The sequence below is a fragment of the Rhipicephalus sanguineus genome, chromosome 11 (genome assembly GCF_013339695.2).
Source record: "Rhipicephalus sanguineus isolate Rsan-2018 chromosome 11, BIME_Rsan_1.4, whole genome shotgun sequence".
Classification (NCBI taxonomy): Eukaryota; Metazoa; Arthropoda; class Arachnida; order Ixodida; family Ixodidae; genus Rhipicephalus; species Rhipicephalus sanguineus.
The window spans coordinates 96,561,450-96,576,885 of NC_051186.1; the positions used below are offsets into that span (position 1 = coordinate 96,561,450).

At 45.5% G+C, this 15,436-nt stretch overlaps 1 protein-coding gene across 1 annotated transcript; it reads right to left on the reverse strand.

The window, feature by feature from the left end:
* Nucleotides 1–411: 411 nt before the first annotated feature.
* Nucleotides 412–15,315, reverse strand: LOC119375245 (pepsin A-4-like). The gene is made up of 4 exons (XM_037645427.2): nt 15,244–15,315; nt 12,926–13,043; nt 2,116–2,194; nt 412–754 (listed from the first exon to the last, which is right to left on the reverse strand). The coding sequence occupies exons 2-4, from the start codon at nt 13,023–13,025 to the stop codon at nt 412–414; spliced, it is 522 nt and encodes a 173-aa protein (XP_037501355.2). The 5' UTR covers nt 13,026–13,043; nt 15,244–15,315.
* Nucleotides 15,316–15,436: the final 121 nt, after the last annotated feature.

The following is a 15,436-nucleotide window of genomic DNA, read 5'->3' on the forward strand; positions in this document are numbered from 1 at the left end:
ACATCGCATAGTAAGGGTGAATTAGTTAACCCGAAGGGAACTGGATCACAACATGGCGAGCGAGTTCTGCGAATAAATTGAATAAATATTTTGAAAGAGCAGACCGTTTTCTTGTGAGGAGCTGGGATCGTTGCGGCATCTGGCGGAGAAGATTTCAACTACGCGCCTCTTTCAACGTGGCCTCCGAGATCCGCTTCGGGCACCGCGACGAAACACAGTTAACCGAAGGAGTAGACCAGGGTCCGCGAGCGGCGACGTGCGAGTGCGCACAACCAGATACATAAGTCAAGAATAAGGATAGCCTCAATTTTTTGGTCTCTTCAGGAAATTATAAAAATTTTCTCACCAGCTGCAATAGGACTTCTACGCCGGTGTAAGGAATCGGCAGGCTTTTCACTAATTTCCTTGCACTCACCTTGAGATGCGGAACTGGAAAGTGTTGAGTTCAGCGTCCACGAAGCTCAGCTGACCTTGGTAGTACTGCTCGTTGGCTCCACCGAACAGAGCCTCTCCCGAGACGTTGCTGTCGGCGCTGAAGGACAATCCCAGCCACGGCTTGGCTATGACTCGTGTGCGTGCCATATGAGTGAGTGGCGAGTGCGTGCCTAGTCGCAATCCGAACACGCCGTCGAAGGGCTCTTCGGTGTAGTTGTAAGCTCCGTGAACGCTCAAGGCATTGATAAAGCGTAATTTTCCAATTTCCACGCCACCTAGTTCTTGAACGTCGTCGATCTCATCGCCTGTGACGTTGCCACTGCCGAAAAAAAAACGTAGATACTTGCTATCCTTCAAATTCTGTGGAATATTTTTTTTTATCTCAAGGAATCAGCCAGTGTAAACCACACGCGCTCATGTACACTGTTCGTTGGAACATATAGACTATTATATGAACACGACAAATATGTATGCACCGAACTGCCGCCACGAGCGTGTTAAAAGTTTAGGGTTATTCGAATGATACATTAAGATGCTTGCTTGCATTTTAGCTATTCAAGTAATATGCAGTATTGAAAGCACCAGCCTATTCCCACCTTACCGCATGAAAAAAAAAAAGAAACTTGAAGGGACTTGTGAAATTCTTCACAAGTGAAATTGGGCGTAAGTAGTTGTTCGGGCGTGCAGAAGGAAAATGAAAAGAGAAATCGCAAGAACGAATACCTGAAAGAAATGTATGGGGATACTAAATAATATGGCAAGCTCATGGCTGACATCAGTTTCTGCAATCAAAGAGTGCAGTGCAGCTTTGCTTGGTTTCGGGTACCGAACGGACGTGCTGAAGCGACTGTTATGCATGATGTATTAATCACACACCACTGAAGATATAAAGTCGCTAATGCGACTAAATTCAGTAGAACGGACTAAGTGCACTTAGTAATAAAATAAACAAGGTAAATCGACTGGTCAAAAGTAATTAGGCGCGTGCTACACATTGTACAATTTATGGCGTGGTGGTGCCTACTATAGGTAACTGTCTATGTGGCATCGCTCGAAATTCAGGAAAGGGTTACGGAATAGCCCAACGTATATTTTATATGGTGCATCGATAAAGTTCGTGACGCGACCTTGCGCGTAACACAACTCTAAGGCGCTCAATGCTAATAACAATTTCGGCTGCTTTACTTGCCGAAACCACAACGTGATTACGCAGCACGCCGCAGTGGAGCGCACCGAAATATTTTTTTTCCACCGGGGTTCCTTTTAAGGCGCACCCGAATGTGGGCACACGAGTTGCATTTTGCCTCCATTGAAGGACGGTCCGTAGCTGGGAATCGAACCAGTGCCCTTCAGCTCAGTCTGACACGTTACCTCCTAAGCTACCATAGCGGGAAAACTCGCTGAGCGACAAGGCGAAGCCAATAACAGATTTATTTGCGAAAATTTTCGGGCAACTGCTGGTGAATTTTGATCAGTTGTCGCTGTGGCCCTCGACAAGACATGTTCTGTGAAATGGAAGTTGCAATTTAGGGTCCTGACGCTTTACTCGTATTCATAACCGAGGCTTTCGTACACCCCAGTTTTATAATTGTAAGCCGAGAAAAACGATATTTCATTTACAATTACTCAGGGTGCGCGTGAGCATCAGGAACATTGCGCATGCTTCAAGCAGTCTCTCACCTTCTGAACTCACTGAAGCCATTATGGGAGATCACCGTGTGTGTGGATGACTCGTTGGACTTGAATGCCTTGCGCCCAACTGCAAAAACAAGTGAGTAGAAAAAAGTAACGCGAGAGGCAATCTTTATGAAATCGGTGGTTAAGATTCGTTAAAGAATGCTCACTCGATCAAGTGCACAAAACGTATTTCAACTTTTAACGCAGACAGACAAACGGCGATCGATGCCCCAAATATTCAGAGTATTATTACCTTTATATACGCGCCCTTGCCATATACTTACAGGTATTCCCCCTCCCTTCCTTCCGCCCAGCGCATGCAGCAAGATGTTCTGACACACTTGGCCACTTTGGAGCGGCTGTTACTATCGTGTGTCAAGGAGTATCCGTGAAGGAATTCCGTACACTATGTCAGACCATTTCTGTTGGTGGTGTAGCGACCACCCGTAAAAATGCGCATCTTTGTGCCGACCCCTGAGCGTGCAACGAGTACGCACGCCGGCGGTACCATATCCACTGCAGCAGCCTATTATACGCAGGTAGCGCTCAGGCTCCTTTACAGCGTAAGCTGTCATGAGCTCACAAATACAGCCTATTTTCATGCCGTATTTGCCGTAGTCGTCCGCCGCCGCCAGTGTGGGTCGCAGCTAGTCTACTGATCGTGGCCTTGTATGGTGGCGCCATCGCTAGGCTCACATGCTGACTAACGAAGAGTAAAGCGGCGGCGGCGGACGCACGCTGCAGCCGCCACCGCTGCTGCCGGTGATAAGAAGGGAGCGATGGGCTGGCTTGCTTCACTGGGCGCGTAAACAAAACAGCCGCATGGCCCATATTTTCTGCACTTCAAGCATCCCCAGCTTCTTGTGTCTTTGCATCATTTGGCCTTATATATCGCTCGTTCCCACTACACTGAGGGGCCCTCTGCCTCTGGCGGACCTGCTATTCCTTGTCATTACAAGCTATGCTACTGACTCTCTGCTCTCGAGCTGGGAAGACGCCCTTCTTTTCTCCGTCGGAACAAAGTGCGCACACGAAACTACCCTTTGAACATTCACGCTTACAGATTAGGGAGCGAAAATCAGGTAAGCGCTCATGAATATTCATCCACGAAGAACTCGTTTCCTCTGATAGACGTCTGGTGTGGTGTATTACTACATCGCAATATCATTTCTTGTTAAAGCGAAATCCTTAAATGTCGCAGCAAAGGCGGAAATTTACCGTCGGGAATGGCGACAAGGCAACGCGAGTGATGCAAGAAAATCATCACGTGATGGCGTGTTCGCATAACGGCAAATAACGTGACGTCACATGATGAAGTCATCACATGACATCTTCGCTTGGTCAAAGGTGGGCTGATCACGGGAGCAGTGCAAAACCATGCGATTTGCAGAAACTTGCAATGCCTCCGATCCCGGAGGATCAGTTCATCGACTGAGAAGAAAAAGAAGATGGCTTTCGCCTAAGATTTGTGCTAGGCGAATGCATAAGGGACCCTGAGATTTTTAGGAGCTTGCTCGCCAAGCTTCTTATGCTCGCGCCTTGTCCTCACCTGCGTGACCGCCGGCGGCACACACCACGCTCGGCGCACGCGCTAGTTAGGTGACTGCTCGAGGGCTGCACCTCTCGTTTGGCTCGCTTCCGTTCTCTTCGCCGGGAGCTCACTAAGTGAACACTCTTCGTTGCCGCTCTGCAGCATGAACGGCAGCAGCGCGACGGGCTCGCAACGCAGCAGAAGCTCGGGAAGATCTCGCCTTGCCAATAACCAGCCAACACATGTCACGTTACGCTCTCCGATGTGTATCGCATGACTGCAAACGTCCCACCACCATCAGGGGCACCTGTATCGATGTTGCCTTCTCGAACTTTCCATTGCGTCCCATCATCGATGATCCCTTGGCAACATACTTTACTGATCATAAAGGAATCATCTTTAAAAGGAAACGAGTCCCCAAGCTCATCGAGGGACGCCCTTCTTGTACTTTGTAAAAGAACATCTCTTGTGTATATGTAATGCATATAGTTCATCCATCATAAAGCAATCATCTTTAAAGGGAAACCAGTCCCCGAACTCATCGAGGGACGCCCCTTCTTGAACTTGGTAAAACAACATCTCTTGTGTATATATAATGTTTATAGTTCATCGAAATGTATGTATACTTCATCAAAATGTATATAGTGCATCCAGCGTTAAATTAATAAACATTGTGTATGTAATGCATATATAACAACGTTGTCACGTTTATAAATGATGGTAGAGGAATGTGTTTGAACTTGGTAAAACAACATCTTTTGTGTATACATAATGTTTATAGTTCATCCAAATGTATATATACTTCATCAAAATGTATATAGTGCATCGAACCGTAAATTAATAAACATTGTGGATGTAATGCATATATAACAATGTTATCACGTCTATATATGATGGTAGAGCAATGTGTCTAACATCATTCACTTCGTGAATATGGCGGTGAATTTTTTTTCTGGTCTGTCGCTTGGCGCGTTCCGACAAGCCATAATGTTTGTCAGTTGCTTTGAAGACTGCAGTAATTTATTTATTTATTTATACATACATACATACATACATACATACATACATACATACATACATACATACATACATACATACATACATACATACATACATACATACATACATACATACATACATACATACATACATACATACATACATACTGTAAATTCCACAGGAATTATAACAGTTGGACAAAGTTCGTGTAGCTACACGAAAGCTTTCGAAAGATCATGAGGTGTCTTGAATTCTTCGATGGAGCCCTGCATGTTTTTATTGCATACTCACATGTTTTCGAGAAGAGGTTGTACATTGACGTCTGTGTGAATTCATTTCAATCATTATCTCGCACAGACTACAAAGGCATAGCGATTTTATGATATGATATTGTAAACGCATGTACTCGGCACGTGTAAAACCGATTGCATATCCTTATATAGGATACACACAAAGACAGCCCTGAAGGCCCCTTAGTAATTATAGGCCGTTGTATCGGGCGAGGAGGACCGGTCTGGCAACAAGCGCTTTCATCCTTTCCGGCTTGTGCGCGACGGCGCGGAGTGTGCGGGCTGGTGCTTGGATTAGTGGCGTTGTCGAACAATTGTCGCGTGTTTTCGGTCGACCTGCGGATTTTGTTCACTTTTGTTGCGATGTCAGCCAGCGAAAGGTCAACGGGAAACCACCGTGCCATTTTCGGTTGTTCTAACAACTATAAAAAGGAAACTGCTGTCATAATAAGTATGCCACGTGCATCACGAAGCCAGGAGTGTTTGCGGTTGTGCGCACTCTTCAAGGTACATACATCGTTTGTGTTACGTTACAGGTTCTAAACCGGCAAGCGCCGCAATATATCCGGAATTCCCAGTGTTCCACGCAGTTAAATGCCAATCGGATATGGCCAGATTTGTCAACAAACATAAGCGATCAAGTGCAAAACATTTAAGTACCACTCGAGTAGCCACCTGAGTCGTTGTCGCTTCATTTTATTATTATATCTTAATATGATGTGTTTGGTCCACCAATTAGCTTCGTAGCTCGGCTCAACACGGTGAACGCTGCAGTTTATGCTTACCGGTATTAGCACGGACGAGAAAACCCTCACTTCGCAGCGGGGTAACCGGCATCATACATTTAATTTGTGCTTGATAGTCCAGCCTTGTACAACCCGAACATTGACTGAACGCTGCATGAAAAGAATGCGGCAAGATCTTTGTCGTGAGGTTACAGCTTCCGTAAGACAGCGGGGTGTATTGTATACGATGAGCCATATGAAAGCCGAATAGTAAAAAAAAAAGAGTTCTGCCACTTCGTGTGTAGGACAACTACCTCAGGAACACAAATTATTACGTGGTCAAGAACCGTACCCGACAAGTCGTGCAATGATTTACAACATAGTTCATAGTTCAGCAAGAAATTTGTACAAACAGTACGTCTGGTAGATGGAGTTACAAAAAAAACGCGAATCACCTCCGATGCCGATCAAAGGCTCGAGCCCGGGCGCGCTTCATGCCTCACCGGCAGAAGAAATTCTCTAACCATCGTCACCTTATCGCCGAAATCCAATCAAATATCACGACTCTTAAAAGTAATAAAAAAAGAAGCGCGCCGGCATGCCAACCTCAGCATCGTTTTTATATGTACCAGCACATCCCTGTAAATAGCTCTAACTTCGTCCATGCTGGTCGGCAATAAACGAGCGAGTAATAAGCGGTCACTTAAACGTTGAGAAACAAGATAGGCAACTGTTCGCGAGCGACAAACAGATCCCGTCTACGCCACGAAATCGAGACTGCATGCTCATGCATAACCGCATGTAGGAGCCGTAGTCGGTGCGACAGCATAAACACACCGTGAATGAAAAAAAAAAACATCGTTGATCCCTCCGCCATAATAATCGGAATAACACGAAAATAAAGGTTGCTCTTACAGAACTGAATGTTTACTGTACATTGATATAAACGTTTGCGCAATGTATATTGATGTCTGGCAGCTATAGCACGGTTTAAAGTGGATGCAACCACTTTGATGATTGCTGGTACATCTCCATCCCGACGACTAACGTCCGTGTTAACTGATTGAACAAACGCTTGTGGTAACTGTAGTAGTTAACGGTTAAAGCGTAATCAGAGAACGAGGTGTGATAGCCAGAAGAGCGTCGCATATTGGACGCAGAACTTGATCGCCATCCCGCGGCATGTTAAAATGTGATTGAACGCCACGGCTGGACTTAAGGAAACGCAAAGCGCGTCGCGTCGCCCCGGTAGCTCAGCCGCTGTATTTCTCGGGGCGAGCGCGTGAGCGGGGAACGCGGTGTCACTGCCAGGTGAGGCGCGCGCGCGTCGCAGAGCTATTTTTAGTTTGGGTTAGAGTGATGCTGTGCGCTAGGCCAACGCTTTTACGACGCTTGGGCTGAGGCCGCCACCTCGCGGTGTGTTAAGGCATTGACAAAATTGAACTTCTATTGAAAACGCGCCGAATGGGATGGACGTGTAACGCGTTGCAGGTGCTAATGGCGGAGACCACAGTAATTACCGCTCCCAGAGGGCAACACCACCCCGCCGATCGGGAGAGTGGTATATATAGAAGGCGCGTTTGTAAAGCTTCTAGTGTCTGTGACCGTGGCGCAGTGGATAGCGTGCCCGGCATCTGTTGTTGCAGACCGAGTGGTCGTGAGTTCGATGCCCTTTGACGGAGCTTTTTTTTCATTGTTATCTGATCCTGTAATTTTTTTCGACGTCATTTCCGTGACGGAAATACGTCACTGAAGTCTTGGTGGACCTCGGCATAAAACACTTTCGTGTCAAAAACAAACTAAAAGGTTACAGTCCACGAAAAACATTCATTATATCTGCTGAGAGTGGCGGCACTTGTTTGCCCTGCTAGAACAGGTCGAAATATTTACGTGGTTTTCCAACAGTCAGTACCGAAAATATTGATATCGACCACTTGCGACACGTTCGCGTCGCCGTATATTAAATCACTTACCCTGAACGGATCAAACCATTTCTGTACGTCTCACAGATTAATTTCCTACGTATACCGCATCACTTTATACGAATTTCAGTGCGCCAGAAAGAAAAAACGCCAGGCCTGCGCGGAAAGCGCGGCACAGTCACAGCGAAAGCTGGAAGAGCGGCATTTCTAGAGCCCGTTATAAACTCTCCTGTGGCTACTAATACAGGTACATTAGCAACGTACCCACTACGCCACAAAGCGTAATTTTTGGGAAGTTGGGAAGCACCCACCACGACATTATTCGTTGTTCTGCGGAGAAGCGAGGTACCATATGTAAGCGATTATGTGCAGCTTGTTGATGCGGCGGTTGATGACGAATAATTACGGTTGCGCCCTTTCTAATGGGTTGGAAGCTTTAAACGACCCACTAGTTACGTAATGGATATTGTGTGACGCCCGGTCGTTATTTAACTGTTCCACCACGCTTTATAACACACTTTAACCGGAGAAACGTAGAGCGGGAGAGAGAGAGAATTGACTTTATTGAGACCCTGAGGAAATGGATCATGGGAGCCTTATGGGCTTCCTTGGCAACCAACAGAAGTGCACTTGCGAGTAACCCACTAAGCTATAAATCATTGTAATTTTTGAGAAGTAGGGCAGTAGGCACTGTGCCATTTTTCGTCATTCTACAGACAACTGTGGTACCTGATAAACGCATGTAAGGCATTATGCGCACTTTGTTGATGCTGTGCATGATGACGATGAAGAATTATGGCAGAGCTCTTTGTAATGGGTTGGAAGCATTCAACAACCTACTCGTTGCGCGATTCGCATTGTGTGACGCCTGGTTACAGAATTCGCGCTGTGCGACGCTTGGTGCTTATTCTACTCTTTTACCACGCTATATTGCATAAGCTAATGTGGTTCCTTCTCGACATGAAGCCTGTATAGGACCTTTTTGCAAAGCAGTTTCAAGCACCGGCATGGCTCAGAGGTTGAATACTGGGCTCCCACGCAGAGGGCCCAGGTTCGAACCTCGTTCCGTCCTGGAATTTTTTTCTTATTTAGGTTTTTTTCTTATTTCGAGCGATACTGGTTACGGAAACTGGCGGCGGCGGCGGCGGACAACTACGGCACCAAAAACGGCCGGTGAAATGATCTCATAACAGCTTTCGCTGTAAAAAACCCGGCTGCAACTGCAGCCGCACGTATACCTTCCATGCAAACGCGGAGCTTCGCACATGCCAGTGGGTTGCCAGACCAGAGACGGCGTCACCCGCTAGGCAATATGGCGGGGCCCACGAAAGAATTACAGCATATCCACGGGTGAATGATGAAGAGCTTGGGCGAAGCTCCTGAAGCAATCATGGTTACACAGTGAAATGTTCAGTGGTTTCGCCCAGCATTAATCAAAGCGATACGCCGCTTTGATTACTGCACGCCATCTAGCGTACAGTGCCGCTGCTTTTATCTTCTTTTTGTTTTCTTTTCTTTCGTTTTCCTTCTTTTTCTTTTTTTTCTTCTTTCCTTTTTTTCTTTTTTTTTTCTTTTTTTGCACACATATTGCACACATCTCTATGGGACAGCGCGATCTAGTATATTGTCACCCAACTGCAGTTTGCATGCATCTCTATGGGACAGCGCCATCTATTGAATGATACGGAAGACGCGACGGCGGGGGAACGCCGGATGGAGCGACGACCGACCAGGTGATGCTATAAGGATCTTTGCCCCTAAAAAGGTCTATACACCGCACAGTATTGGATAGCTGATTCCCTAAAGTTTCTTATATAGATGTTATCTAGCGTTGATCGCATGAGCATAGTGTTTAGGCACTTTGTCCCCTATATTGTTTCACAGGAATACATCACTCATTCATCTTTTCGAGGGCCGACACAGAACTGACTGCGTGCCTCTCCGAGTTGAGCTTTGTGTACAGTCTAAACGGAAAAAGATTAGCGCTAGTGACCGACTACCGGAGCGGCAAGATTGCGAGACTCACCGCTGTTTTACCCGAGCACGCTGATACCGAGAGTGCTAAGCACATTCCATTTTCCAAAGCAGGGGAGGCTGGAGGAAAGCACTTCAACAAGCAAGTTTTTCTGGGCAACTGCAATCGAGATAGGGTTGCTGGCAACTTCAGCGAAAAGAAAAAAAAGGAAGAAATTTATATGCATAACCGCATCTGCCGATAAGCAATGAACAAGCTTTTCTTCAGTGTATGGGCTTTGAGATGGGCCAACAGAGTCGCCACGTGACCCTGGAAACCACCCCGGACAGGGAGCATGCGTATAATGTCCGGGGCGGTTTGCAGGGTCACGTGGCGACGCACTGCCGTCGATCCGGATGTAACCCGGACAGTAAAAAAATGCGCAGTGCTCTTCAATCATGCCGACCGAAAAACACGAGCAATAGTCGAAGCACCAGAAATGGCCAAGGAGGATCACCATTGTATCAGCATGCCTTCCCTTGTCCTGTCGAAGAAAGAATTGTGCTTTCTAGGTGTAGCACTTGATAGTGCTAGGTGAATTATGTATAACTTCGTAGTTTTGCACGCACCTGTTGTCTATTATCTGGTAAGCTTACTGTTATCAATTTAGGGTGTCGTGGACTGTGGAGAAGTGGCGCATGCGCGCAGTTATCGCCATAAATATGTGTCTCAGACAATGAAAATTCAGCTGGAAGTTAGCGCTTGTGTGTTTCGTGTTTTTTCGTCCTTCGTGTCTGAAGTTTGCGCCATAGTGGCATCATTGCATTTGCCTTTATGTACTTCAGTTTTCGCAGTGGAGAGTACTAGTTGGCTTCGTTTATTTTCTACACTCTAAAAAAACCTGCTCAAGGGTAACGTCAGCTTTAGTCCTCGAATCGTGTCGTTATTCCGTGAGAGGACCAACAGCGGCGAAGTGTGTGTCGCGTGCAAATTCGGAGGACTAGACCTACCTACGAAAAGACTAATGGCAGGACGAACGGCTCATTTACTCCTTCGGGTAGAGGTTGAAGGGAAGAAGATGCGTTTTTTTTCTGCGGCCCTTGTTTGGAGCACGGCTCAGCAACGTACGCGAAGCAGTGGTCGTGCATCCCACGAAAGCCTCTTTCAAAGGTCATGAGCTTAGCTCTCGGCCAGTTTCACCCATTGTTCCGAAACCCTCCTTTATATTCCATCGTGGTGCTGGTTGCACGCCACGATGAGATGAGGGGTGAGAGGAATTCGACGAACGCATGTAGCACAGATGACAAGAAGGCAGTGGCGCATCGGCCTGCTTACTGCTGCGATCATGAAAATAACGCGGGAAAATATTAACTTGCAGGGTGTTAATAGTGCGTCATCAATCATGAAGACTTCAAACCTAGTTCACCAATAAGCTTCATAATATTTACTGGCGGTGGCAATCGCGTAAATCTGACGGACGTTTCAGCGCTTATATTGGGTATCCTTCCGCACCGCCCTTTCTTCATCAGTATCGCTCACCGGAGTATCGAGTGCAGGTCGTGCTCGTCAGAGATGATCTCTCTTGCTCTTATTTCGCGGTCAGCGAGTGTTGCTATTTACACATACTACCAACGCAGCTGTGAAGAACATATTTCGCTGCATGCGCTGCAATTGTGGACGCGCATGCGGGTTTGTTTCTGCGTGCCGGCTGTTCATTGACACCAGCACCGTAACTTTACTGCGGAAAAGTGGACACCTCAGCTTACATGCAAGACTCCATCGCAGCTTCCTGTCTACAAAGCTTCAGAGATGGACGCCGTTATCTCGAGGTGTGATCAATTTGCTGGCTCTGCCAACTACGTGCCTCTGCTAATTTTGAAGGTAAGTTTATCGTTTTCATTGCCTTCGTACATTGTATGACAAAGAATATGAAGACTAAAAAGCACTGTGCGTTGCATGTTTCTTGAGCATGCGACTGCGCAATTATTTCGGCTTACTGATTAACCGTCCTCTTCTAGCTACTTTATTTTATAACAAAATTTTCTTTTTGTTTTTCTTCCAGGCAGGACTCGCCCTAGTTAATCGGAAACAGACGCTACATGAACTAACTGACGGCATTCATATCTCTTGGCGTTTTCGTAAAAATAATGTTAATATTAACATAAAAATAATGCTAATAGAATCGTGCTTTCCTTTTTTTTCCCTTGAACACTTCACAGAACACGGTAGGTCATCTGCAACAATTGAGAGTAAGATTATTGGCCTCTAGTATTTTTTTCCTAATTTCTTCCTAATAATGAAGATAATATCAGTGTTCCTAGCAGATTCTGGTACACTTGGGGTCATGAAGCCCCCTACTGGGCCTTCAATACTGTATTAACGAGCAAGGCTCGCTGGTCTTTTTATCGGCTGTACCGCCTCATCAAGGTGGACAGCGGCCCACGGCCAACACCACTTGTGCGCATGGCGCAGAGAGTTTTGGGAAAATAAATCTTTCCTGCAGATAATTGAACTCTCTCATTTCTGTTTCCTACACACACACACTCATGCATGCAGTGCTGAGTAAAGCACAGCTAACCTGAGCTAGCATGACAGTGTGGTGAGGATTGCCAGATCATACACAGGCGAATGATTAGCGGAATAATGGAGTCCCTTCAAAAATAGTTCAAATGTAAGAACAGTTAATCCCGAAGGAGTAACATTCGCTATCCCAGAGATGATTCTTCAGGATCAACAGTTGATCCTCGGGGAGTAGCATTTGCTCTCCCTAAGGATCATTTCTGAGGATCATCCATTAGTCGTTACAGGAATAACGCTTGCTCCTTCAGGGGACATTTACGAAAATCAACTGTTAGTACTTACCGGGGCAACCGTTAGTCTTTACAGTTGTACTATTTGCTTCTCCAGGTACTATTTCGGAACATCAACTGGTAGTACTTACAGGAACAACCGTTAGTCCCTACAGCAGTAACATTTCCTCCTTCAAGGACCATTTCCGAAAATGAACTGTCAGTCCTTTCAGCAGCAACCACCATTCCTCTTGCAGTTACTCCTTGGAAGACTAACTGGTAATCTCTTGCAGTGCATCCCCAAAAGGACTAACCTCCCTACGCCTTTTAGTCCTTTTTTTCTTAGAGTGTAGTGAACAATTTTGCCAGAACGTGATAATTTATTAGCCTGGAAGTCTGTTCGCGACACGCTTTCAGCGGCGTGTAGCTAAAGTTTTTAATGATCCTGACCGCATTAAAAACGGCTTTATGATTTAACATATATCCTTCACCTTGTGAACTAAAGGTATGCCAAATCATTTATCAATTTGTATGTCTACGTGCTTCTTTGTACAGCCAGTGCTTCGCATTTACAGCAGATTCATATCAATTTTGTGTACTCACAGCAGGTCGTCCCCTCAGGGCATGTGTTGGCAGGTACCCACGTGGACGCCGCCATGTCAAAGGCGACGTTGAACTCTTGTGCGGGAGTGCCGATCTTCATCAAGATAGTGTATGTGCGCTGCAGAAATATTTAACCATGTGAACCGTAATTGTTAAATCTTGTGTCGGGGCTTTGTTATATTATAGACCTCCTGAAGGGCCCGAGATGCCCCAAACACTTCGGTTCGCAATTATCTTAAATAGGAGCTCTCCATTTTCGCAACGTGCACCTGATGTATTGAATTATTGGCGGCAAACCTTCGTATATTTAACGACCTTTACTAGGACTTCAGAATTTCTCCATTAGGCAGTCAATGTTGCTGCTCTTTGAAGCCGCCCACGTATCTGCACCACGTCCTGTGCGACTGTCCGGCATATAAAGTTCAGAAACAGTCACTGGCGTCCGTTCTAGCGCGCCTTGACAGTGGACAACAGTTCTTGCATGCCGTCAACAGAAGACATCACAGCTGAAGGCGACGAAGGTACTGCTGAGGTTTTTTAGGAGAGACGAACTTGGACAAGCGGATGTGACAGAAATATCGCGTACCACGCAAGAGTGACCGACTGATTCTGTGTGTGCAGTGTCATGCGCTATCTTTCTATCTTTCTCTCTCTCTTTCCTCTCCATTTTTAATCTCCCCCACCCTGTCCCCATGTGTAGGGTAGCAAACCGGTTGTCCTATACTGGTTAAGCTCCCTGCCTTTCCTTCTCTATTATTTCTTCTCTCTCTCTCCATTAGGCAGGAGCGATTTAGTGTAAAAGATGGTAAAGGAAGCAGGGCCCCACAGCAGCCAATCATGTACAATATATATATATATATATATATATATATATATATATATATATATATATATATATATATATATATATATATATATATATACATACATGGCACATGGAAAGGTAAATAAGTGAAAAATTGCGATGATAAGGAGTGCATGTCTGATGGTAGAAAATGCGAATTACCACAATGATGGAAGCGTATGCAAGTCAGTCACGCTCTGACCGCCTTGTCTTTGAAGGTGGGAGCTAAGGGAGAAATGAAATAGCTATATATACAAAAAAACTGAAGAATATATCATGCAACCAACAGCAACACAAAACAGGTTTTGTTTTTTGCCCCTGTCAACCATTATGAAAATGCACATGGGAGCGCTCGCCGCCTACTAAGGCTGCTGTGATGACAACCGCTTTTCAACCATATACGACAATATCTGGCGCAGTGATCCGCCTATCTGCTGTTGTCCTTGTGGCCAACTTCGCAGCTGAACGCATCGCCAAGTGTTCACAAAGTACTACACTAGACGATACACGAGAACAAACAAGGTTATGGACAATTTTAACAATGTCTTTTCTTTTCTGTACCGCAACGTTCATTCCGTGCAGCTTGAAAAAGCAAATGTTAACCACAAGAAAAGTATTGGCGGAAAATAAACCACTTGCCTGATTGAGTGTTATCTTGTTTGTCTTCGAGTGTCCTCTGTTCTCGTATTTCTTCAAAACATGGCAGTGCGTTCAGCTGTGAAGCTACAGCTAAACCCTACAGCCATTTAAATTTGTGACCCAATTAAGGGAGCAAATATAGTTGTCGTTCACTGCGCAGCCGCACTCAGCCCATTTACATTGATGAATAAGCTCGTTTGTGGAGAACCGTGCTATGTATAAAAGAAACATATGCTGAAATATATTTCGGTACTGTGAGGCCTGATAGAGATAATATGTCCTTTGATAGGACTTGTGCTCTCTGTCTGCTGCTATAAAACCAATCCTTTTTGAAGGCATACATTTTTATTATGAATTTTTCGCTGGTCCTACTACTAACGATTCAAGAGAGCGGACTGAGACAGAAAGAAGCGTATATTTGTCCGAAGATTTAACCTGCACTGTACGCCTACATCTCGTTTTAAGATCTAGTATGAATAGCCTTTAAAACAAAATATGGCATTTTTAAACACACATTTGCTGAAATATATGTCGGCACTGTGAGGCCTGATAGAGAAAATATATAGAAAATTCCGAGCTGCGGCAATTCAGTGTGAGGTACCCTTTGAAACAAGTATAGCTTTCGGCTCTGACAGCAAACCAGAACAGGTTGCACATTTAAAGCTACAACTCACAGTAAAGTTGAGTGCACAAATCATTGAGAAATGACTCTCCACCGCGGAGGTTATCTTCATGTTGGCTGGCCAGAGGCGATGACAGACAGGGAGGATAAAAAAAAGATAATATATTCATGCCCAGGGATCATAATTTACAGCACAGTACTGAAGGAACTTACATTATGGTTCACTATGGGTACAGAGATGGTTCTCGCATCTCCATTTGTCCGTGCAGTTTCTTGAGCGGCCACATGACTGGAAAACGTATTGTTGTAAAAAAAGAAGAAAATTTGTGTAGCTTGCAGTGGACGCGCAATGCTAGAGAAGGTGGAGCTTAGAGCACATCGGTGGTCCTGGATGTTGCAGTTCTCC